The sequence below is a fragment of the Polypterus senegalus genome, chromosome 10 (assembly GCF_016835505.1).
Source record: "Polypterus senegalus isolate Bchr_013 chromosome 10, ASM1683550v1, whole genome shotgun sequence".
Taxonomy (NCBI): Eukaryota; Metazoa; Chordata; class Cladistia; order Polypteriformes; family Polypteridae; genus Polypterus; species Polypterus senegalus.
The window spans coordinates 133,178,371-133,202,264 of NC_053163.1; the positions used below are offsets into that span (position 1 = coordinate 133,178,371).

The 23,894-nt window shown below is 41.8% G+C and overlaps 2 protein-coding genes across 4 annotated transcripts in view; one reads left to right on the forward strand and one right to left on the reverse strand.

Annotated features, from left to right (window-relative positions):
- The window catches only part of polr2eb (RNA polymerase II, I and III subunit E, b), a 7,043-nt gene extending 3,766 nt beyond the window's left edge, over positions 1–3,277 (forward strand). The window contains exons 5-7 of the mRNA XM_039766706.1: positions 374–432; positions 2,231–2,309; positions 2,983–3,277. Coding sequence (XP_039622640.1) covers positions 374–432; positions 2,231–2,309; positions 2,983–3,048 — 204 coding nt within the window. The 3' untranslated portion in view covers positions 3,049–3,277. The remainder of the gene's footprint in view (positions 1–373; positions 433–2,230; positions 2,310–2,982) is intronic.
- A 3,802-nt stretch (positions 3,278–7,079) lies between these two features.
- The window catches only part of arhgap45b (Rho GTPase activating protein 45b), a 60,515-nt gene continuing 43,700 nt past the window's right edge, over positions 7,080–23,894 (reverse strand). For 2 of the 3 annotated variants that reach the window (XM_039766709.1, XM_039766708.1), the window contains exons 14-20: positions 20,813–20,976; positions 20,340–20,528; positions 19,004–19,141; positions 18,664–18,899; positions 14,373–14,592; positions 8,344–8,458; positions 7,080–8,179 (exon numbers count right to left, since the gene is read on the reverse strand). In XM_039766709.1, coding sequence (XP_039622643.1) covers positions 7,806–8,179; positions 8,344–8,458; positions 14,373–14,592; positions 18,664–18,899; positions 19,004–19,141; positions 20,340–20,528; positions 20,813–20,976 — 1,436 coding nt within the window. In that variant the 3' untranslated portion in view covers positions 7,080–7,805. The remainder of the gene's footprint in view (positions 8,180–8,343; positions 8,459–14,372; positions 14,593–18,663; positions 18,900–19,003; positions 19,142–20,339; positions 20,529–20,812; positions 20,977–23,894) is intronic. The other variant, XM_039766710.1, reaches the window with a different exon arrangement.

Here is a 23,894-nt window from a genome sequence, read left to right on the forward strand (position 1 = left end):
TATGCAATAAACTTATTCAGTTATAGTGTAATGAAAATTGCTTAATTAGATCTGGACCACCCTATATCTACTGTATAAGCACAACCTTCATGTAATGTGTGGGACAAGCACAGCTTGTCTGTAGTCAGACGTACAAGGCTATATTTGAAGTTATATACTACACAGTTTTAGAAAGTTCTCTTTAGAGATCCTCATTCATGTTCGTTTTTTTTTATGTAAAACAATCGTGAATACTACACAGGAACTGGTTTTGTTGCATTCTTACATGACTATGTTGAACTTCTTAAAATCGTGTGGATGTACCAATTTTGTTTTAATGCTTTTTCCATTTTTCTAGTCTACAAAACAGTAGTCTTGTTTTTTCTCTTTCCAGCTTGTTCCAGAACATATTGTAATGACCAAAGAGGAAGTCACTGAGTTGTTAGCACGATAGTATCCTTTTTTTAATGTCAGAATTTACTAGGGACAATGTTGTGTCTAAAATTTGTTATTTAAAAGATAAGTTTGGTATTCAAGTCAAAATCATTTTCTCATAAACTTGGTATATATGCCTTTGCCATTCAAAATTTTGTTCTAAAGTTAACTGCTTATTGTATTTTTCTTTTTTAAAGGCATAGTTGATTCTGCCATTTTATAATGTAAACCTATGGGGCACCAGGCACCCGAGAAAATAAGGGTAAGGGTCTCTGAGGTTCGTATGATGACCAATCGTCACTTGAATGTGGCAAGTTTGAACTTATACCAGCAGCAGTAGCTGCAACACGTAAATAATACCTGGCTAGGAACCCAGTGCATTGTATGAGACACACACCAATGCTTAATTATTGGGAGGCATTTTAGAGTTACCAGTGAGCATAAAAGGCGTGTGTTTGGAATGTGTCTTGAAACCAAAATACCAGTAGAAAACCTTAAGTTAACACAGCGAGCCCCTGCCAAAGCTACACTGGCAGTGATCAGGCTGAGATTTGAACCCGGGTCAGTGGAGCTAAGAACCAGCAGTAAACACGATGCCACATCCTGTCTCAGTTGAAGCATGCTGTTACAGGTTATGTTCTTGTTTTGTATCTTTGACTTTAACATAGCGATTTCCAAGTTAGCTGTGGATACCTTCTAGAGTAACCTAATTCTAAATCCTATGTTTACTGTGTGTAACAAAGAACACACCATCTTAGAGATCACAAGATTTACTAAGCCATTAAATAAAAATGAATAGGTTAAAATAAAAGGGTGAGCTAATGAAAATAAAGGATTTCTGCACATCTCTGATGTTCAGTGAATCAATTACATGTTCCCAAATCTAAAGGATGTTGAATGCATTAATGTACATTACTGGGATCTGAAAGTCCAATAAAGTAATTTTTGTGAAATGTCATTTGATGAAAAGTGCCAAGCAGCTCTTGACACTATGCAGTCAAAGAAGCTAGTATACAATACAAAAACATCTTTAGCATACACAAAAAATCTTGAGGCCAAGTATTTAAGAGAAATGTTCTGCCTAAACCCAGCTCACTTCCCTGTGCTATATGAGTAGGGATTAAGCCAGCTGGACGGTACGAATATACATTACTTCATGTAGCCCCTAAGCTTGAGAATTGGAAATTGCTCTCAGTGTATACAGAGGTTTTACAGTTGCAGGGCATTCATGCAAAGTGATTTAGTAAGCATAGTTCATTGAGTCTGACAATGTCCATTGACGCCTAGAGGTTTAGCAGACCTCTTTTTAATTTAACTTTTTTTTTTTTTTTCCCCTCCCTTGGGTTCCTGGGCCACACCACAGGAGATGCCTTATTAGTTTGGACATTTTCAATCCTCTCATTGAGGTACCACAGTGTGTCTGGTTATCCTCCAGTACACCCATTTATTTGTTAAATTGTACCACTAACACACCTGGTTCAGCTAGTCACTAACTTATGAAACTGAATAAGGGATGTTGTTGGTGAAACTTAACAAATGGAATTGCTGTGGTGCCTCATGGACAAGATTGAGAACCAAACTGATGGTGTTCTAGCTGACTTACTAAATAACAATGAGGATTTTGAAAGCCACATGAACTGCTTGTTACTTGGTATTTTTCAAAGTAAACGATCACTTACTGCCCAGATAACAATAACGTTTTTAGGTGTCCTCTCCAAAGCTAAAAGAACTGCTAACCCAAGACTGTATACGTTTATTGTGTTCAGAGTCTTACTGAACTTTGTAAGCTATTGACTATCCTTGACTTCAAATACAGCAAGCTCAAAGAGAGCCAGCTTCCTCGAATTCAGGCTGGAGATCCTGTTGCCCGATATTTTGGGCTAAAACGAGGACAGGTATGTTTTTGGAGGGGCTGGGAGTTGTTTGCTAAGTTTCTCTACACCATTTTAGTAAGGGGAGATTATGTGAAGTTTGCTTTCTTTCTCTTTATTTCTATGTGTATGTTGTTTTTTTTTTTAATGATCAGGGAGTAAAACTTGTTCCACATCAGTCTCTTTTTGTTTCATGGGTTTATGTTAATACTAGAAACCTGAACCCAGGTTTTACATTTCCTCTAGCGAGGTTAAAGCCATAGGCATAATTTATAGGAAATAGGCCTTTCTTTAGGCATTTCTAACAGGAATACACCCACGAGTACTGGCTTATTACATCGTATTTATAGTGAAAGTTTTGGGATGTGACTTAAAACGTTTGGTTTGAGAACCTTTGTGGCTTAAAAGATCGATTGTCCTGCTGTTTTAGTGAAATGACATGGCTCAGAGGCACACCGAAAACAATTTTTCATGATATTCGATTTTGTCATATATTGGCTGATTTTCAGTAATTCCAAAAACCTGATTTTCAGTAATTCCAAAATCATCACATTTGCCAAATGAGTTTCAAACTGCTATACGTTTCCTTGACATTCATTACGTTAAGTGTTTTAACTTCAGGATATAGCGGGTTGGACAATGACTGACTGATTGCCTACCTCACAGTTTTTTTTTTCTCCTGCTTTCTCTTTTTCAGGTTGTGAAAATCATTCGACCGAGTGAGACTGCTGGGAGGTATATAACTTACAGACTTGTGCAGTAGGCTCTGAACTGAATATGGCGATTGTAATATGTGAAGGGCAGCACCTGGACAAACACATTTTTGAATTTTCTAAGCTCTATTAGATGAGATTAATATGAGCTGTAAGCCACTGTTCATGATATTTTGGTTAGTTTTATAACTAAAGTATACAGCATCATAGCTGCCTGGGCTGCATTTATTTATTTTGTGTGTTTTTTTTAATAAAAATGTTTTATGATATAAAAAAAAACTTCATTCATTTAAAGACATTTTGACGTGAGGAGAAAATTGTACTGGGTCCTATTAGGAGGGTTTGGCAAATTCACTTGGGGAATACAGCTTGTGTAATCAAATGCTAAAGATGGTCAACATCATTGTGGAGTGCTTGGCGCTGATGTCTTGCACATTTAGCATTCTGGGTATGAATTCCATGTCTATTATTTGTGGCATTTTTATATTCTTCTTGGATCTCCGTAGGTTTTTCTTTCAGTTGCTCTTGTACTCCCCTTCATCCTTAAGGAACTGCAAGTTAGTTTTAAAGTAGTGTTTCCCAACCTCGGTCCTGGGGACCCATTGTGGCTGCAGGTTTTTGTTCCAACCAGATTCCTAATCGGTGACAACACCTTATAGCACTGATCTAATTTAATTAGCTGGTATTATTTTTCTTATTCTACATTCAGAAAAGCACAGCAGCATGATTTTTACATTTTTAAGACATTTAGAAATATTTCTGCTCTTGCTATAGATTTAAATGCTTAACTCTCTTTTGTTGATTTCATTATATTTTGCCCTTTCTCTGTGCAGTTTTTCCCCTTCATTGTATCTTATTAATGACAATTAAAAATGAGCAGAGCTGACACGCTGGCAAACACTGGATAATCAAAGGCTGCAATTACTTTAGTGTCAGACCCACTAATTAGTAAATAATGGATCAATTAAACAATTAGAACACCTAGAAAAGTAGAATGAAAATCAAGATGAAAACATTGTTAAAAAGGAAAAAAAAAAAAAAGATTCCCATATAACTGCTTGGGGTGTGTGTGTGTGTGTATATCTATATATACCAAACTTCATCCATCCATTTTCTAACCCGCTGAATCCGAATACAGGGTCATGGGGGTCCGCTGGAGCCAATCCCAGCCAACACAGGGCACAAGGCAGGAACCGGTCCTTGGCAGGGTGCCAACCCACCGCAGGACATGCACACCAAGCACACACTAGGGCCAATTTAGAATCGCCAATCCACCTAACCATGTCTTTGGACTGTGGGAGGAAACCGGAGTGCCCGGAGGAAACCCACGCAAACACGGGGAGAGCATGCAAACTCCACGCAGGGAGGACCAGCGCTACCACCGTGCTGCCCTATACCAAACTTAAGTTTTCTAATTTCTATGTTGTTCCCAAAACATAGACCTTGGGAAATAACACATCACTTAATTATCCCAGGACTCCAATTAAAAACAGAAGCTGGTTGGAACAAAAACCTGCAGCCACAGGGGGACCACAAGACCGAGTTTGGGAAACACTGGTTCAATGAGTGTTTGTAAAGTGTGTCACAAAGTGGACGCTAGGTGTCAGTGTTGCCCACCTTTACTCAACAGACAGTACGCAGGACACGGGATAAAAATCACCAAGAAGATATTTATGTTCGTTCTTCTTCTTTGTATTGGGCCCCAACGTACCTACACACAATAAACAGATCAGTAAATTCTCCTCCACACCTCCCAGCAAGCTCTGTCTCACTCCCTCTGAACTCCAGTTTGTTTACTGGGTCTCCAACAGTTCTTTATATAGTCCTTGACCTGGAAGTGCTTCTACTCTTCTGTCCCTGTGATCTACCTGCACTTCCGGGTCAGATGGAGAATCCCAACTCTTTAATCAGAGGGCTTCTGTCCTCATGACTTCCAAGCACTTCCAGGTTGCAAGGGAAGCAAGACTCCCCAGGTCTTTTCACAGCTCCCCCTGGTGGCACCCAAAAGAGCTGAGAAACCGGATTCCAAGTACCATGATGCCCTGCGGGAATCTGAGGCACCGCTGCACACCAGGGGAACTGCCGTCTAGTGTTTTGGGGGAGGCAGTGTCCTGAAAAAGCTGCCTTCCCCCATTCTTCTATCACAGGGGTGTCCGCCACAATTTGATAGAAGTGTGGATTGCTGTGCCCAGAGATGCACTGGCACACTGTCCTGGGTTGCTTCCTGCCCGTTTGACCATTTTTACCAGGATATGCTGCAGCAGCCCCCTTGTGACCTTGAATTGGCTTTATTGGATCTGAGAATGTTTAGGTGCATGTATGAAATGGCAAAATCGTAAACTTACAAGTATCCTACTTACTGTACATTCTCAGTAGTTCAAGGCTGAACAAGTTGAAAACCTACCCCACTCCCATGGCTGTATACTCGCTGCAGGTTTTTGCTCCAGCCAGATTCACAATAAGTGATAATTGATCTAATTTAGTTAGCTGGTCTTTTTCCCTAACTTATTCTGCATGCTGCACAGTACAGCAATAAGATTTTTACGTTATATTAGAAATATTTCTATTTTTGCTATTGCTTTAAATACTTAACTCTTTTTGTTGTTTTCCTATTATTTTCCCCTTATTCTGTATAGTCAGTGTCCTTCTTTGTATCTTAATGACACCAACAAACAACACTGAATGACGAAAGGCTGTAACTGCTTCAGTGTCAGATCAACTAATTAGTCAATAATGGAAATCAAAAAGAACATAACTAAAAAGAAAAAAAAAATACATTATCCACATATAACTGTTGCTTAATTTGTATTAGAATGTATTAACATTCTTGCTTTTGTAATTTCTTCATTGACCACAAAACACAGAAACTAGGAAGTAATTGCTCACTTAATTAGGCTAGGAGTCCAATTAAAAGCCAAAATTGGTTGTAAGAAATCCTGCAGCCTCGGTGGGCTCCCCAGGACCAAATTTGGGAACCCCTGCCCTAGCAGATGCAGTGTAGACGTAAAGAGGATGGGCTCTATCTTCTGACTGTGAGGGCCTGTGGTTGTATCAGGTCTCCCTATGGAAGGATGCGGAGTGGAGAAAGAAAACAAGATGGTGATAATGGAATAATGAAGCATTAGGTGAGATTTGAGGGGTCACTTGATTCATGGGTTTACAACTGGGAGGTGTGTCCAGCAGTGTGTTAGGTTTACGGATAAAACTGTCATTGAGTTATGAATATACTTTGACTGGAACGGGAGGCATCTTCCTTTTTGGAGGGAGACAGATTCTTGGCTTTTGCGTGATGGCACATAAGACATGTTTTGGTACAGTAATTCTTGGCCATTTTCATTTACTGCAGTAGTGGAATTCATTATCAAAGTAACATTAAAGGGAGGAAGATTTGTTTTATTTCCCTCATTAACTCTCAACATGTACCATTAATTTGATGTGAAAAGCAAAACAAACATTGCCAACAAAATGCCAGGACCACTGCTATAACTTCTTTTCTAAGTGCATATAAACACTTGGCAGTTGTGATAGTTGGCAAACTTGGAGAACTCCATTACTCCTGACCTGGGAGTACGTCCCATGCTCAATCTGTTGCCTCTGGGAAGTGCTTTCGGGTTAAGCAGGACTACAGTGGTCCTTAGAGAGTCAATATATGACTACTGACCCTGGTGTGCCCCCCACAGAACCTGACAAGGCAGCTCCATGGTGCAACAATTCCCATGCTGCCCTGCAGTTATCCATACTGGGGCTCGCCAGATAGGATGCTGTCACCCAGTGTATGGGGGGACGCTCTGTCCATAGCAGGCAATCATCCACTGTCCTGTCCTTGCAGCCTCCCAATCCCAATCACTGTGTCCCACCATTGCTGCTGAAGTGTCCTTCCTTGTCCACATCCTGGTGCAGAAGGGGAATATCACCACCCTTTCACTGATCTAACTTTATCAGGACCTCCCAGCCAGCCAAGGGAGCAGGGTCCATCTCAGCTGGGATGCTGGTTCGTCCCTCACATAAGATATCATTGGTTTGTTACTTTGTACCTAGAACTTTAAAATTGCTCCTTTTTTGGATGCAGAGAGGACATGAGTCAAAATAAAAAGCTGGACTCTTTATTCTTGTAAAAAATGCAAATATATATAATTATACAATACCTCACTCTTTCTTACTTCAACACGTCACCCTTTCAGTAGCCGGCTGCGAGGGCGATAAGCTTCAAGTCTGTCACACCACATGCTCTTCTGTTCATGCACATCCCTCTTCACGCAATCCATAAAGAGTCATGAAAAATGGCTGCTGCTTGGCAGTTTTGAAGCACACAGAAAGCCAAGGAGAGCCACCTCAATCACTTGTACAGCCACACAAACATACATCATACAAAATATAGCAGAAAAACTGCGTAAAAGCCATGTGTGGAATTCATTCTTGTAATCCAGCACTAGTCTGCTGTATCTGAATATGGTTCTCTGTTCATCGGAGAACATTTATTGTGATACATTTTAATGACTGTTGTGTTTTCATCAAGATGTGATATCAGTATTCGTTATCTGAACACTGGTGCGTGTAAAATATGCCTCTGACTGCATCATCAAAATTGACTGGTGTATCCTTGTTGTGTTTGAAAAATGTAACAACATAGTGGCTCACATTTGAATTTGTTTTTCAAACTTGTAAATTAAAAGCAAATGAAATTGGTTCTGCAAGTCAGCTTCAGCTGGACTGTCTCATATAGGTAAAAGCTGCTCAATTCCAAAAATAAAAATTATATAAATAGTTCTGCATGACCTGTTTAAAAACAAAGTAAGAAAGTGTTTATTTACACAAACTCTGGCTTGCGTTTCTCCCTCAGTTTGAATTTGCCTCCTGTGATGCGTGCAGGTGGCAGCAGAGCTGGGCTGATCTGCACGTTGTTTGATTGATTGCTGTTGTGCTCCAAAAGGGAGCTGCCGGGGTCCTGATCATCTGAGTCTTCTTGCTGGACGCGTAGGTGAGCAGACAAATCAAGGCTGGACCTCGGACTCAGCTGGTCCTCGCTGCTAGCTCCATCCTCTGTACTGGTTATGCTTTCCTGTTTAGTTAGCTGGCTTAGGTTCGTTTTGATGGCGTGTCTGTTGACTATGCCGGCGTCCTCGCTGTCCGAGTCAGAATCCAAGGATCGCTCCTGTGATCCTGATGAACACAAAGAGTTTCCTGGAATAGAGTTTAGCATATAACTATGGCTATATCGCAGTCAAGATGCCACTGGGTTTAATTTGAACCACAGCTCTGTGTTATGTGCCACTGGGTTAACTTGGTAGGCAGCATCATTTGGCTTGGAGCTGCGTACATATTTGGTTATCCCAAAAATGACTTACCACAACCTGGATTGCCTCTTCTGTCTGAGTCCAAGTGTTCCTGTTCTTCACTTTCCTCTTGGCCATCTGTTAGGCCGCTGCATTCCTCGCTGGTTTCACGGCTTTCTGCACAAGGCTGAAAAAAATATGACAGGAATGAAAAAAGTAGAAGAGTTTGGTGAAGATGCTCGAGTAGTCTCATGCTCTGTGTCAAAAGACCGACCAAATCTGTTGGTCTCCTTGCAGCTCACTGAAGACGTGCTGCATGCCTCCTGAAATGTGATGAAATGAAAAGCAATTGTCGCCTGTGTACCTGCCTGCCTTTGAAATGTCATCGAGTAAAGCAAAGCAAGTGTGACAGGAGATCAAGCATTGCTTATTCTACAAAGATATTCTAAAATCGCCTGGACACATCTGTCGGTACCCAAAGAAAAGATCATAAATAATTGCATTTAAGCGATTTTTCAAATAAGCCGTTATCCTGAATTCATATCACCCACGTCTACAATTGTGCAATCACTCATTCAGCCAATTTAAATGGAGAGAAGTCATCACTCTGCTGTTTGGTGTCATCGGTTGTGTCCCATGCTGACATGGAGCCGAGAAAGCAAAGGAGAGAGTTGTCTGAGGAGATCAGAAAGGGGCATGGTAAAGGAAAAGGCTAGAAGACCACCATCTCCAAGAAGCTTGATGTTCCTGTGACAACAGTTGCAAATTTTATTAAGAAGTTGAAGGTCAATGGGACTGCAGTTAACATCCCTGGACGTGGCCACAAGAAGAAAATCAACCCCAGAATTGGCAGAAGGAAAGTTGGAAAGGTAGAGAAAAAGCCAAAAACAACTACAAAGAGATACAAGCTGAACTCTGTGGTCAAGATCCATCAGTGTCTGATTGCACCGTCCATCGCTTTTTGGGTGACAGTGGGCTCAATAGAAGAAGACCCAGGAGGACTCCACTGAAAGAAAAGCATAAAAAGTCAGACTGGAATTTGCTAAAATGCATATTGACAAGCCACAAGGCTTCTGGGAGAAGGTCCTTTGGACAGATGAGACAAAGCTGGAGCTCTTTGGTAAGTCACATCAGTTCTATGAAGCTTTCAGAGAAAAGCACACCATACCTACAAGGAGACATGGAGGAGGCTCAGTTATGTTTTGGGGCCACTTTGCTGCATGTGGTGCCTTGAATTTCTGTGCAGGGAACCATGACATCTCAAGACTATCAGGACATTCTGGAGCAAAACATACTGCTCAGTGTCAGAAAGTTCTGTCTGAGCCGCAGGTCATGGATCCTCCAACAGGATAAGGAGCCAAAACACACAACTAAAACTCACCTAAGAATGGCTAAGAACAGAACATTGGAGAATTCTGAAGTGGGCTTCTATGAGCCCTGATTTGAAAGTTTCTATGGAAAGAACTGAAATACGCAGTGTGGAGAAGACCCCCTCAAACCTGACACAGCTGGTTCAGTGGGCCAAACTACCTGTGGACAAGTGCAGAAGACTCACCGAGAGCTCAAGGAATGGCTTCTTTGAAGTGATGGCCTCTAAAGGTTGTACAACAAAATGTTAGGCTAAGGGTCCCATCATTTTTGTCCCGGCCATTTTCATTTGTGATATTTCAAATATTCTGTTGAATCCAAAGTCTGATCTCTGTTAAATATAAAATAAATGATGATGGGCGCCAATTTCTTTTGTCAGTTTCAAGTTAGTTTGGGTTCTTATTTCATGGAGGATACCAACAAATGCGTCCATATCTGTATGTCCTCTGGTTTTTCTTATAGCTTAGTGTTAAAATCACTAAATGATCATTTAATGTAAAACAACCACATGCTTGTGGACCATCCAAACACCGCAGCGCAGCATCGTTTACTGTGTCACCTGTTTCACTCAATAACAGCTTAAAATATAACTTTAGAGCACACAAGTGGTTTTTAATAGAAATATAACCCACAATATTCTCAGATCTGTGCAATATAATTCACAAGAGCGGAGACTGTCCGACGCCGAATCTCACGTCATGAGGAGCCAAGCAGCAACAAACTCCCATTATTGCCCACCCAGGCTCACATGTGCAGTTGTATGGAGTCAATTTAAAATCTCCAATTATTCTACTTGTTGGCAGTCCCAATATTAACTGCAACACTGTGGTCTGAATTCCATAAGCTTTATGCTCATGTAATTTACTAATGACATTCTTACTATTATAATAATTAACTAAATTTATATTGCGCTTTTCTAACCTGCTCAAAGTGCTTTCATGAGGCGAGTGAGGAGCCTCATCACTGCACTGGGACAATGGGAGCCACAAATATGCCACAGGTAAGCGCCCTCTGCTGGCCTCACCAGCACCTCTTCTAATATCATTTGCTACGCGTAATATTTTATTTCTACTTAATTGTTATAATGCTGCAATTTCCATTTTATTATACACTAGCTGTCCCCCGTAGCTCTGCCAACGGTAGAAGTGAAACAGGAGAGTGAAGAGGGGCCTGCCCGGCTCCCCACTCCTGGCATCACGCTTCCCACTCCCCTCAGCCCGCAGCCTCTGTCTCAGATTAGCACAAATAAATCGCTCCTGCAAGTGAACTGTGATACTTAGCATGATTAGAGAAGTCGCAAAATCAACCGTAATGTTCACGCAAATTATAGAAAAAAACCCAAAAACGATCTAAATCCGTTAAGCAGTTCTCTCGTTTGCTAGCTAAGCGGATATGAGGTACACTGTGAGGCTGGCGTGTGAGTGAAGAGTGCTCTGCCCCTTCCCCTCGGCCCACTGCGTCTCTCATGGATTCCCACTAATAAATCTCTGCTGGCAATTAACTATGATACATAGCGCAATGAGAGAAGTCATAAAATAATCCAGAATGTTCAAATTCTAGAAAAAAACCTGATCTAAATCTGTTAAGTAGTTCTCTCGTGAAAAGCGGACGGACAGACATACAAACAGCCAGACGCTGGATTTTATATAAATATAGGGACTACTCAAAGTACCCGGGTATATTAGTAGAATTTCTTAAGGAAAGAAATCTAAAGTTTATGTGTTTTAAATGGTGACCCTGATGTTACTGTCAGCTGTCCCATCTGTCATCCACACTGTCTCTCTATCAATGTCTCCGCTTTCACAAGTTTGATCTTCTCGAGTCTGATGTGATTTCAGACTGTCAGTAACACCTTACTGACTTGTCCCGTTAGGCCAAGCTGGGCAGTTCACAGTGTCTGGATTATGAAGAAAATCTGACAACGCAGAAGTTAAACAACAACCCTCTGACTCTCCTTTGTATTGCATTGCACCACCACCCTCGATCAGGCCTCAGCCAACACCACCCTGCAGAGGTGCCCGATGCTCTTTATTACAGTATATTACAGTAGACAGAAGCAGCACGTGGCATTGCCTGGGTAAGTAATGTTAAGCTCTGGCCATTCTGACTGCTAGTCTAGCTTTAGTCTGTTCGGACGTTTCACTTTCTCTGAGCCAGCAGGTGGCACTGGTGTGCAAACTGTAGCACATAGGGAAAACAAAAACACCAGGACTACAGTATCGGGTTCCAAAGTACCCTGTCCTATCTGTGTGGTCCTACAAAGCAACTTTGCCAAATTTGGTTCATATCAGTCAAAGAGTGTAGGACTGTATAGGGAACATACAGACACGCGACAAAATATACACTGTATATAGATATTGATACACACACACACATAGATAGATAGATAGATAAGAAAGGTACTATATATAGGGTGGTCCAGATGTAATTATGCAATTTTCATTACGCTATAACTTAATTAAGTTTATTACATAGAAAATCACCCGGAAAATCCTGGACCATCGAGAAGTGTGCAAACTGATGACATGAAGAATCGTCTTCACGCCGAATTGGAATCGTCCCCACATAAATCAAAGTCATCCAGACGATCTGGATCTGCATAATTAGATCTGGACCACCCTGTATACATAGACAGATAGATAGATAGATACAGTAGATACAGTAGATATTCTTGCTTTTACCATTTCTTGCGCTCTACCAGCAGAAACACTGAGAAAGCTTTGTTCCCAGAGATCTTCTAGTAAGTGCGGGGTTGAAGCTTGTCCTTAAACACTGATTGGTTTAGTTTACCTAAACTGTATGACCTTAAAGTTATTAGAAATAGTGTTAGCACCACCTGGCACCTGTGTACCTCTGAATCTGGGACACAATGTAGCACCACAGGTGTTGGCCTCTTCAACCCTGGGACATTCGAATTGCTGTCCTCCATAACCTTCCACCTTTTGAATAGCATCTGGACAAGATAACACCGGAGTCACCAAGAGCACATCACATGACTTCTGCATTCATCTCTGTTGATTTTATCGGGGTCTCCAGATTAAGGCTGACTCTGGGTGTATAAGCTGAAAGACTCTTTAAAACAAGCTAAGTGTAAAATTATTATTTGTGTGATAGAATAAACTGTTTGATCCTAACCAGTCAGGCGTCAAGAGGGGACATTCCACTGAGACGGGAGAACTTACTGTTGTAGACATGTTACAGCTGGCTGGAGCTACCAACATGTCAAGTGTCCTATTCTTTGCAGATCTCATCCCTTCCTTTGACACAGCCAACCACCAGATCCTCTTTGCCACTCTCCTTGACCTTGGCATCACTGGGCCTACCCTCAGGTGGTTTGAGTCCTACCTCATGGACAGATCCTACCGTGTGTCCTGGCATGAAGAGATGTTAAGGGTGTGTCAGGCAGGCATGGAGGTGCCCTAGGGACTGGTGCTGGGCTCTCTCCTCTCTATACATCTCTTCACTAAGCTCTACCATCTCACCCTTTGGGTTTCTTAACCAGTGTTATGCTGATGATATGCAGCTGTACTTGTCATTCTCTCCAGAGGACCACACGGTTATCATCTAGAATCTCTGTATGTCTCACTGATACTGCACCCTGGGTGAAGGAGCACCATCTCCAGCTCAACCTGGCAAAGACAGGCCTTCCTCTTATCTCCAGTTCACCTGTCTATTCTGTTCTGCCAAGTCAGTATGCAGCCTTGGGCTGGTGATTGATGACCAGATGTCCTTCACTGACCATGATGCAACAGCTGCTTGGTCTTGCAGATTCACTCCACACAACATCCACAAGTTTAGACCATATCTGACAGCATTCAGCGTAACTCCTGGTCCAGACTTTGGTCTTTCTCAAGTCTGCACTACTGCAACTCACTATTGGTACAGGAGCACCAGCATGGGTCACCAAGCCACTGTAGATGATTTAAAATGCAGCGGCATGTCTGATGTTCAACCCTTTTTAGATCACTGCATTAACTCCCTGAAGCGGCACATATTAATATGAAATCCTTGATATCTGCCTATAGAGTAGTCACTGGATCAGCAACTATAAATATGGAGAGACTTGTGAGTTCCTGTGCTCCTCGGGTCTGCTGATGAATGGCATCTTGTGATTCCATCTCTGAGTGGCATCAAAGCTCAATCCAGATTCTTTCATTGTGTAACTTGTAGCTGGTGGAATGAGCTGCTCTCTTACATTCGAAATTGTGAAGCAGAAGCTTTTGAAGACCCTCTTGATTGGTGAATTTCTGTCTAATTGATGTAAGTTGTTAGTTTTTTTTTTTGTAATCTGGGAATCGGAATTTGTGGTGCTCAATGTTGTACCCTTGTCCTGTAACATTTGTTCCCAGACATCCCCAGACTGATGTTTAGTCGGTTATTTTGAACTGTATGGATAAAAGCATCTCTGACCAAAGACATTGTAAATGCGTTGTTGTGGTGATTTTGATGCCATTGTAGCACTGAGATGGCACTGCAGCCTAAACATCTTGTTCAAAGTAAAATTTCCAGCCTTGACTCTGGCCAAGCTGTGGAGATCCCTGCTTGACACACATGCAGAAAGGGAGAAAATATACGGACCCCCACATAAGCTGAAGCAATGAGGCAGATCCCTCCTGTTTTTTGTAAATGGACCCCTGCTACCGAAAGACTGATAACCATACAATGAAGAAAAGAGGCTTCACTTCACTGAGCTCATGAGTTTTCCTGAACAGCAGCGAAAAATCACAGCTCACCTTACTGCAGGCCTTTGTGAGGATTATAGAAGACCTGGGCTCAAAAATGTAAGAGTAGAAAACAATAAGCGTTTCCACGATGCGGGCTTGGTATGGGTAGTCCACAAGTGAGGACAGCGAAATTGTTGCTCCCGTTGGTCGTGGACGCATGAGTGTTGGCCCGAAGACGATCCCCAAGTTGCTTGAAGTCATCTTGTTATCTTGTTCCACCTCTGCAATCCTGAACAAGATGAAAGATTTATCTTGATTAGAATTTCTGACCATCTTTATGCATCAAAACTCACATTACAGTAAAAGAGGCTTAGACTACGTTCACATTACAAGACTAAAGTAACTCAAATCTGATTTTTGTTTTTTTAAGATGACATAAATCTGATATGTGAACAGAAAAATGATCTTTTCAAATCAGACTTGTGTCACTTCCATATGTGGTCTTAGACTGGATATGCATCTGATTCATGGCTATGTGACAGGAACGAGAACAGTCAGATCACAACCACATGGTTTTTTTGCTCGTATGCATGTGCCGAGTGCAGTCAGCCAGCAGCAACAATGGAGGAGAACTACAGCTGTGACAGCAGTCACAGTCCCACCATTGCTGGCTCCTTTCTTGTACCCACACATCTCTTGGTGCCGCAGTGCCAGTAATAGCTGCAAAAAACAGCAAAAGCTAGCCATCTGGCTATTTCTCACTTTCTCGCCCAAATCATGTACAGCTGACAAACTGTTTGCCGTCCTCCAGTGCAAAATGAGTCACAAACACCAGCTACTAGCGTATCCATAGATAGATAGATATGAAAGGCACTAGATAGATAGACAGACAGACAGACAGATAGATATAAAAGGCACTAGATTATTATTTATTATTAGATAGATAGATATGAAAGGCGATAGATAGATAGACAGATAGATAGATAGATATGAAAGGCACCAGACAGACAGATAGATAGATAGATAGATAGATAGATAGATAGATAGATAGATAGATAGACAGATATGAAAGGCAATAGATAGATAGCCAGACAGATAGATAGATAGATAGATAGATAGATAGATAGATATGAAAGGCAATAGATAGACAGCCAGACAGATAGATATAAAAGGCACTAGATTATACTGTAGATAGATATGAAAGGCGATAGATAGACAGATAGATGGATATGAAAGGCGATAGATAGACAGATAGACAGATAGATAGATATGAAAGGCGATAGATAGACAGATAGATAGATATGAAAGGCACTAGATAGATAGATAGACAGATAGAGAGATAGATATGAACGGCAATAGACAGATAGATAGACAGATATGAAAGGCACTAGATAGATAGATAGATATGAAAGGCGATAGATAGATAGATAGAACGTTATTTGTCCCCTGGGGGAAATTTGGCTTTTAACAGAAGCTCTTTAAATAAATAAATAAATGTGTACAAACACAACCTTTGGTCTGAATACACACCAGAATGATTATAAAGTAAGAAAACTAAAAAGAAAGAAAACTTCTTGCATGGCCGTCCCAGTCCCAGTGTAGCGTCACGCAGGCGTATTGACATTTGGTATAAAGGAGCCCCAGTTGTGTTTCTTTGTTGTCTGACAATCCTCAGTGTTGTTGTGCCACATAGAGGATGTGCAGCATTGTTCATAATGGTGCTTAGTTTTGTTTCAATTCTCTCCTTTGCTACTACTTCCAAGATGTCCGGAGTGCACCTCATAACTGAGTCTGCCCTTTTAATTAGCTTGTTAATTTGGTGGGCCTCATTTATTAGCACTTCTGTCTACTTGTGGTCTCATTAAAAATTGGCCGTACACACAGTCCTGTCTAACCTCTATCTGTGGACATGTTGCTCTGGTGTTTGAATACACAAATTAAGTATCGTGTTGTTATCAACTAGTATTAATTTCGATGGAGCAAGCACAACAACGTTTTTTTTGGATGTGTCCATATCAGTTCCTAGATTGTTTAGTTGGACAAAATCAACCCGGGTGTGATGTTAATCGCAGCTCTGACAACCGACTTCCAAGGTAAACGGAATGCAGCATAATGCCTTGAGTCATCTTACAAATATGATGTTTTTAGTTGTCGGTGACGCAGATGACTTGTGCACAAATACAGTATATCGAATGTGCGCATGCACGCTGATCTGGAGGACACACGTGTTCACGGTACAGTTAGATGCAGCAGGTCTCTTGTGCTCATGAATGTAAACTGTCAAGTTGGGCAAACCCGATCTGAGAAAAAAAATTGGAATTGAGCAGTGAGGCTTTGGAATGTGAACGTAGTGCGAGTCCTCTTGTAGTGCAACCCATTTTTTTGGCTGTAGGACGAAATCCCATCCCTAAGAAGATGAATTTTAATTCTTACTTTGTCTTTTTTCCTCTATTCTTCATCATGTAAAGCACTTTGAGCTTCATTTTTTGTATGAAAATGTGCTATATAAATAAATGTTGTTGTTGTAGGGGCGCTCTTGTCAGTTTCAGATCAAAATATAAATCAGCGCTGGTGGGTCATTTTTGTGCATGCCAGTACTAGTCATAAATGTAACACTGACGAATGCAAATCCAGTTACTGAGGTAGTACAATGAAATGTTACAAATGTCACTGAATGTTAATTGAATAAGTATTGCAACATTTTGTAAACAGTATAGATGAAAATCTTAATAATTAAATAACTATTCAAGTGTTGTCTTTTGTAAATGAGCACTCAGAAAAGCGACACACAAACAGACCACTAACACATTTAAAGGCTCTGCATAAATACAAACACTGCCCATGTATGGAGGACCAGTAACAGCACACTGCACGATAACATGCAGTGAATACACTTGACTTGCACATTCCTAGTTTTCATCCTCTTTCTCTGTACGTTTACCATTCGTTTGCTCAGAGGTTGATGCGCTTGCTGCTTCCTGAGCTGCTCTTCTTTTCTCCACCCTAACTGCCCGCTTCTTCTCTTCTTTCGTCAGCATCTTTTCGCGTTAAAACTGATTAAGTGAGTGTTTGTGTTGCAATTACTTAGTAGTACGTTTTCCTAAATTTTTCACTTAAGCTGGCACTTAAGTCTTCAATCTGCCTCAAGAATGATTTAAGATGTGAAGAGGTAGAGGAAGTGACGGCGAAGGTAGTATGGAATGAGAACGGCACCCGTACACATGCACAACATGGCTGCCCTGCTGGCCGCTGCTGAGAGTTGATTCTACAATAAAATAAAATAAAATAAAAATAAAAAGAGGAATAAACTTGGAGGGGGCGGCACGGTGGTGCAGTGGGTTCGCTTCCCGAGTCCTCCCTTCATGGAGTTTGCATGTTCTCCCCGTGTCTGCGTGGGTTTCCTCCTGGTACTCCGGTTTCCTCCCACAGTCCAAAGACATGCAGGTTAGGTTCACTGGCGATTCTAAATTGTCCCTGGTGCGTGCTTGGTGTGTGGGTGTGTGCCCTGCGGTGGGCTGGCGCCCTGCCCGGGGTTTGTTTCCTGCCTTGCGCCCTGTGTTGGCTGGGATTGGCTCCAGCAGATCCCCGTAACCCTGTAGTTAGGATATAGCGGGTTGGTTAATGGGTGGATGGTTAAACTTGGAGGTTAATCGTCACCCTGAATGAGGATAGTAGACGTCACGTAGTGTACGTGTACCAAATTTCAGGTCAATAGTTCAAACGGTTTGCAAGCTACAGGTGATTTAAAATCCTGGACAGACAAACGAACAGCCACGGTAGCGTAATATATATAAAGATTAGATGTGACTTAAAACTAAATGAATAAATCAATACATCTTTGACATAAATAAAAACGTTGGTAGAAATGATATTTGGTTTATTAGCCCAGAGACGTCTTTGAGGGGCTGTGGCTGGGGGCAGTGAAGTGGAGGGACTTGCCAGAGGGCCGTCCTTAAAATGTGCCATTCAGTGGGTCTCCAGGACTAAAACATCGGCTTAGTGGACTAACGTAGGTGTGCACGTAAAGGCAGATAAGGACACTGAGCATAACAACATTTTTGGTTAAAAATCCAAATATCATCAGTTAACAGCGCAGGACTTTAAAAACTACATAGTACAAATAGTAAAACTAGTTATACTGCATGTGTGTTTAATAGGCTAACATCTGAAAGTACTCTCATCTTAAATATACTATTAATATTTCTGTTAGACGTTGTCACAGTCTAATATCTGAATCTATGCTGTGAGATGATGCCAAACATAAATAAATAAAAAGGCTAGCTGTACTTCACTTGTAAATTATCATATTAATATCATGGATTCCAGTGATTCGAACCTTCTTCTAAAACATGACACTTACTTGCGGAGATGGCGGATGATATACTGCAGGGTCGCCACATTCGGGGCAGGCAGTTCCCTCAACAGTTCCCGTAGCCTATCAACACAGGCCAGCACCTCCTCCTCGGTGTCAGGGCCACGGTCCACCAGCTCAGGGACCTTTGAGTGCTCCACACCTTCTGGTCCAACTTGTAGGCTTTCCTTTGCCAAGCCCATGAGGTCATTGTACAAGCGAAAGGACATGATTGGTTCGGGAAGCTGAGGAGAGTAGAAATAGGATTATCAGCAGTCATTATGATCCAAGACATTGAAGATAACCCTGGCATGTCTGATCTGGGGTCAAGTCTTGGGCTGTTCCATACCTGTCTCAGGTAAAGCTTCAACACATTGCTTATGTCATGTGGAGAAGCGTGTGAAAGCTCCACTAACTCCTTGCCATTCTCAAAGGCCTGGCATAGTTTTTCCACCCGGGTTTTGACCCCATTGACTCGGTAAATACCCTGAAAATAAAGAAAAAGGAAGACAGTCAGCAGAACTACAGCATCAGGAGACCATAAGGGTGTCAGTCCTGTCAGCTAAGAACAAGCAGCTGTTACAGTTTGCACAGGCTCATCAAAATTGGACAATAGAAGATTGGAAAAACATTGCCTTGTCTGATGAGTCTTGATTTCTGCTGCAACATATGGATGGTAAGGTCAGAATTTGACATCAACTTGAAACCTTGGACCTATCCTGCCTTGTATCAATGGTTCAGGGTTGTGGTGATGGTGTAATGGTGTGTGGGATACTTTCTTGGCACACTTTGGGTCCCTTAGTACCAACTTAGCATTGTTTAAATGCCACAGCCTACCAAAGTATTGTTGCCGACCATGTCCATCCCTTTATGACCGCAGTGTACTCATCTTCTTATGGCCACTTACAGCAGGATAAGGCGCTATGTCACAAAACTCAGATCATCTCAAACTGGTTTCTTGAACATTAAAATGAGTTCACTGTACTCAAATGGCCTCCACAGCCACCAGATTGCAATCCACTAGATCACTTTTGGGATGTGGTGGAATGGGAGATTCGTATCATGAAAGTGCAGCAGATGTGATGCTATCATGTCAATTTGGACCAGAATTCCTGAGGAATGTTTGAAGCACCTTCTTGAATCTACACCATGAAGAATTAAGGTAGTGCTGAAAGCTAAAGGGGGTCCAACTCAGTACTAGCAGTGTGTACCTAATAAAGTGATCGATGAGTGTATAGTATCTTAAAATTGGACTGTCCATTGATATTCAATAGCTTGACACTGGGCAGTTGAGGAATTATTAATAAACAGATGCCAAAAGGAAAAACTGAAAGGATTTATTGGAGCTTGCATGCAAAGCAAACTGTCACGTACTTGACACCATAGTCAATAACGGATACCGAAGGGCCATGCTGGCTTCAGGTTTTTGTTGTCGTTTTCTGAGTAACCAACTACTAGGTCTAACTGATCAAACATTTTTGCCTTAATTGTAATTGATATGCTTTTTAAGATTCAGAACCCTTACTTGTTTATATTTTTCCTTAACTAGCAGCCAAATAATAATCACATGCCATCACAGACCTTCGCAGTGATCCCTCACAATTCCCCAAACATCTCCAACAAATTATATTTCTCATTTGTCTTTAGATGCCCCACACCTACCACCTCACGTCCACATCCATCACCTTAATTTTTAGAGCCCTGCTCTCAATCTCGGAGATGCACTTCAGGATGATGAAGGGGATCCCTCCAGGACTGTCTCGTGAGGTTTGTGCAAAGTCCCTTCCAAACAACTGCAACTTCCCCTGCAGTTTCTTGTGTCCACACTGGATAGCCAGGGTCTCCAGACATTTCTTATGGCAGGCAAGGAAGCACTAAACAATGAAAGAGAAAGGTGTGAGTAAACATATGAATCTTCACATCTTTAGGGCTCAAAATGTATTGTAAGATGAACCCCACCGAAAAAGAGAGGTACCCTGAGGGCCAGTTAGACTGGAGACTGACCACCAGGTGGCAATAAGTGAGAAGCTGTTGAGTTTCTTTACAATGTCTTGAACCTCCACTGCCCAACAGCTTGCAACAAGACTTCAAGCTGACCGCCTACACTGTTCTTCGCAAACGTCATATGACATCTTGCAGAAATGTCAAAATCGCCTACCTCCTCACATTCAGCTCCTTGGAAATACACGTAGCTGTCACACTCTCTGCACTTGGAAGGCGTACGCAGTTTCCTCAGGCGGTGGGTCTGGGCAGCTTTAGAGAGACCCACGTTCCGGAAAGGCCCAGTAGGTATGATATGCTCGGGTTCGATCCCATTTATACCTAGAGAGGATCACAGAGAAAAAAACTCCAGTGCCCATACTTATGAAGTGTCTAAGAGCAGGAAAATGTCTCTAACTGGCTCAAAAATCTCAAGACTGACAAAAAGTTGGTCCTCCTTGTAGGAAGAGGAATAAAAGCATTTTACTAATTTTACTAATTTAAGCAAATACTCCTAACTTCACCAGGTGTTAGAAGAGCTTGTGAGGTATCCTACCTCACTAAGAGCTGCATGAAGATGACATTTAGGTAGTCCAACATGTACATCCTGGGAAAGATCGAATGTTTTGGACATGCTAGACAACAATGAACTTGTAAAAAGACATCGATTTGACAGAGATGGAATAATATTTGTAACAAAGCTTGTATGTCATGGGATTGCTCTCTTTATGGAAGCCATAGAAAAGCCATAGGCAAGCCATAGGCTGTCCACCAAAACAAAAGTGTTGATAACATGACATTTTTTGGTGAAAGGGAAAAGACAGCTTTGCAACTGTTAAGATTTGCGTATAGCTCAAGCAATCACTTCTCGAATTTTACACTAAACTTTGACCACCCTAACTGCGCATGAGGTACATTTGCCTACCACTCCACACGATGTAATGTTAAAGCACGCTGCATTCATGCAAACTCTGCTGTGGTGGCCAGCATGTCACCCTGAGGATAGGCAGGACAGGATGGCTGATTGACAGTGAGATGTCAGACAGGTACACGGAGCTCTGCATTCCATAAACTCCTAGAACATTCAAATTGCAAGCCTGTGAAGGTTCAAGAAGGCAGGAAGAGACTCCTGGGGCATTGAATAAATCGAATTTTGCAGAATATAAGAAGGGATCATGGATAGGGGAGAATGGCAGGGCACAGTGGAAGACAATCAGGAAGACTAGACGAGCCATTGTGACTTCAGAAACAGTGCAAGAATAGCTGTGGCCAGGCTCAGTAACTTCTTTAATGAGGCGTATCATATGGGCATAACAGCAGGAAGGGGATTCTTCTGAAAATACGACTGTGGACCATTCATTATTAAAGAAACATGCCTGCTTTCAGCCTTTATTCTTTTTACGCATGTGTGTCTTGGTCCTGCCATCTTGGTGCTTGTTACAGTACTACTATTCATGATGTTATTTTGAAGTGGCAGCGACTGCATGCAACTTATCACAAAAATGTTTTCCTTCTTCGTCTTTGAATATTGTTATTATTAATATTACTAGAGGGCTCTGCCTGCTGCTCTCTTCACTCACCAATCCCCGGAGACGGGGGCACTAGGTGCCCACTATCTCACAGCTGAGCCACTCGAAGGGTGTCGGGGCACGCATCCGTTAGAGAAAACAATTTTATTTAAAGAGCTGGTATACAGAAGAGTATGTGGGGTGCGGGAGGAAGACGGTTTGGTCCTTTACATTACAGATAGAAAATCAGTTACTTGAGGATTTCACTGCAAATGTCTATTGTAAATACCAATGAATAATAAAATGTAGTAAACAGTAAAAGTAAAATGTAATAAAAATGAAATGAAAAATTAACTTACATTAACGCCTCGTCAAAAACAATATTATGAATGACTTTATCCTCTAACGTACATTTTATAAACGTTGCTTTTACGCATTTCTATTTGCGATTCTAAATTGTCCCTAATGGGTGCTTGGTGTGTGGGTGTGGCTGTGTGTGCCCTGCGGTGGGTTGGCACCCTGCCCGGGATTGGTCCCTGCCTTGCGCCCTGTGTTGACCCCCGTGACCCTGTGTTCGGATTCAACGGGTTGGACAATGGATGGATGGATGTTTGCATATTGTTTGGGATATTAGTCTCTTTTTCATTTATTGGACGATTCTCTTTTGGCGCTTTTCCACTGCATAGTACGGCACGACACGGTTCAGTTCAGCTCACTTTTTGGGCGTTTTCCACTGGGAACAGTACCTGGTACCTGGTCCTTTTTTTAGTACCACCTCAGCCGAGGTTCCAAGCACGCCGAACCGTTACCAAAACGTGACGTGTAAACTCTGTTGGTCACTTATTGGCCGGAGAAAATCGTCATTACTGCGTCACTGGCTATTCTTTTCTTTAAAGGTACACACGCGAAGTTTGTGTCCCGTCTCTCCATCGCTGGACGCAGTTTGTTGCATAAGTGGATGAATGTTTCTTCAGACATTCGAAAGTTCTCCAGCCACTGAGTGTTTGTAAAACCGGGAACAATCACATCCCACCACTCTGAAGCACGGTTAAATGTCCAAACAGATGGTCTGTTGCGGCGACTTTTTTGCAAAATGTGGAAGATCTGTAATCTACAGAATCAGCATTTTAATGTTACACTGGCAGTTAAGTTCATTTTATGCTTTGCAACAGTGATAAAAGTTAGCTAGTGATGTGCTTTTTTTAGATGCTTACCCTTGCGCGTCGTCGAGCTAAAGTGTTGTCGTTGTCTGCGTGTTGTTGTAAATGTTCCACGGTGTCACGGCAGTAGAGGCGGCGCAACTATAACGACACGTGAATAATCCCGCCCACCCTAAAGCGGTGCTAAACTGCAGTCGAAAGCAAACCGAGCGAACTGAGCGAACCAAGGTGAGCTGTACTGAACCGTGCTGTGCCGTACTATGCAGTGGAAAAGCGCCATAAGTTCTTGATTTTTATTATATGTCTCTTTTTTCATTTCTTTTTTTCCCACATTCATTATTCTTGGTGCTTTTTTTCTGTCTCAATCTAAAATTTGACATTCTTGAATAGATCATTTTGCTTTACTTTCTTGCCATTATAACCTACTGTGTTGATGGGCAACTTAATAGCACTGAGAGTGTCACAGGGTGGTACGGAGAGAGGATGTGCGCAGTAGAAGCAACACTTGGGCAAGTGGTGTGGTATTAAAAAAACTATAAAGCATCATCAAGATTTCCAAGGGAACTACAAAATGATTTCATGAGTGCCACCA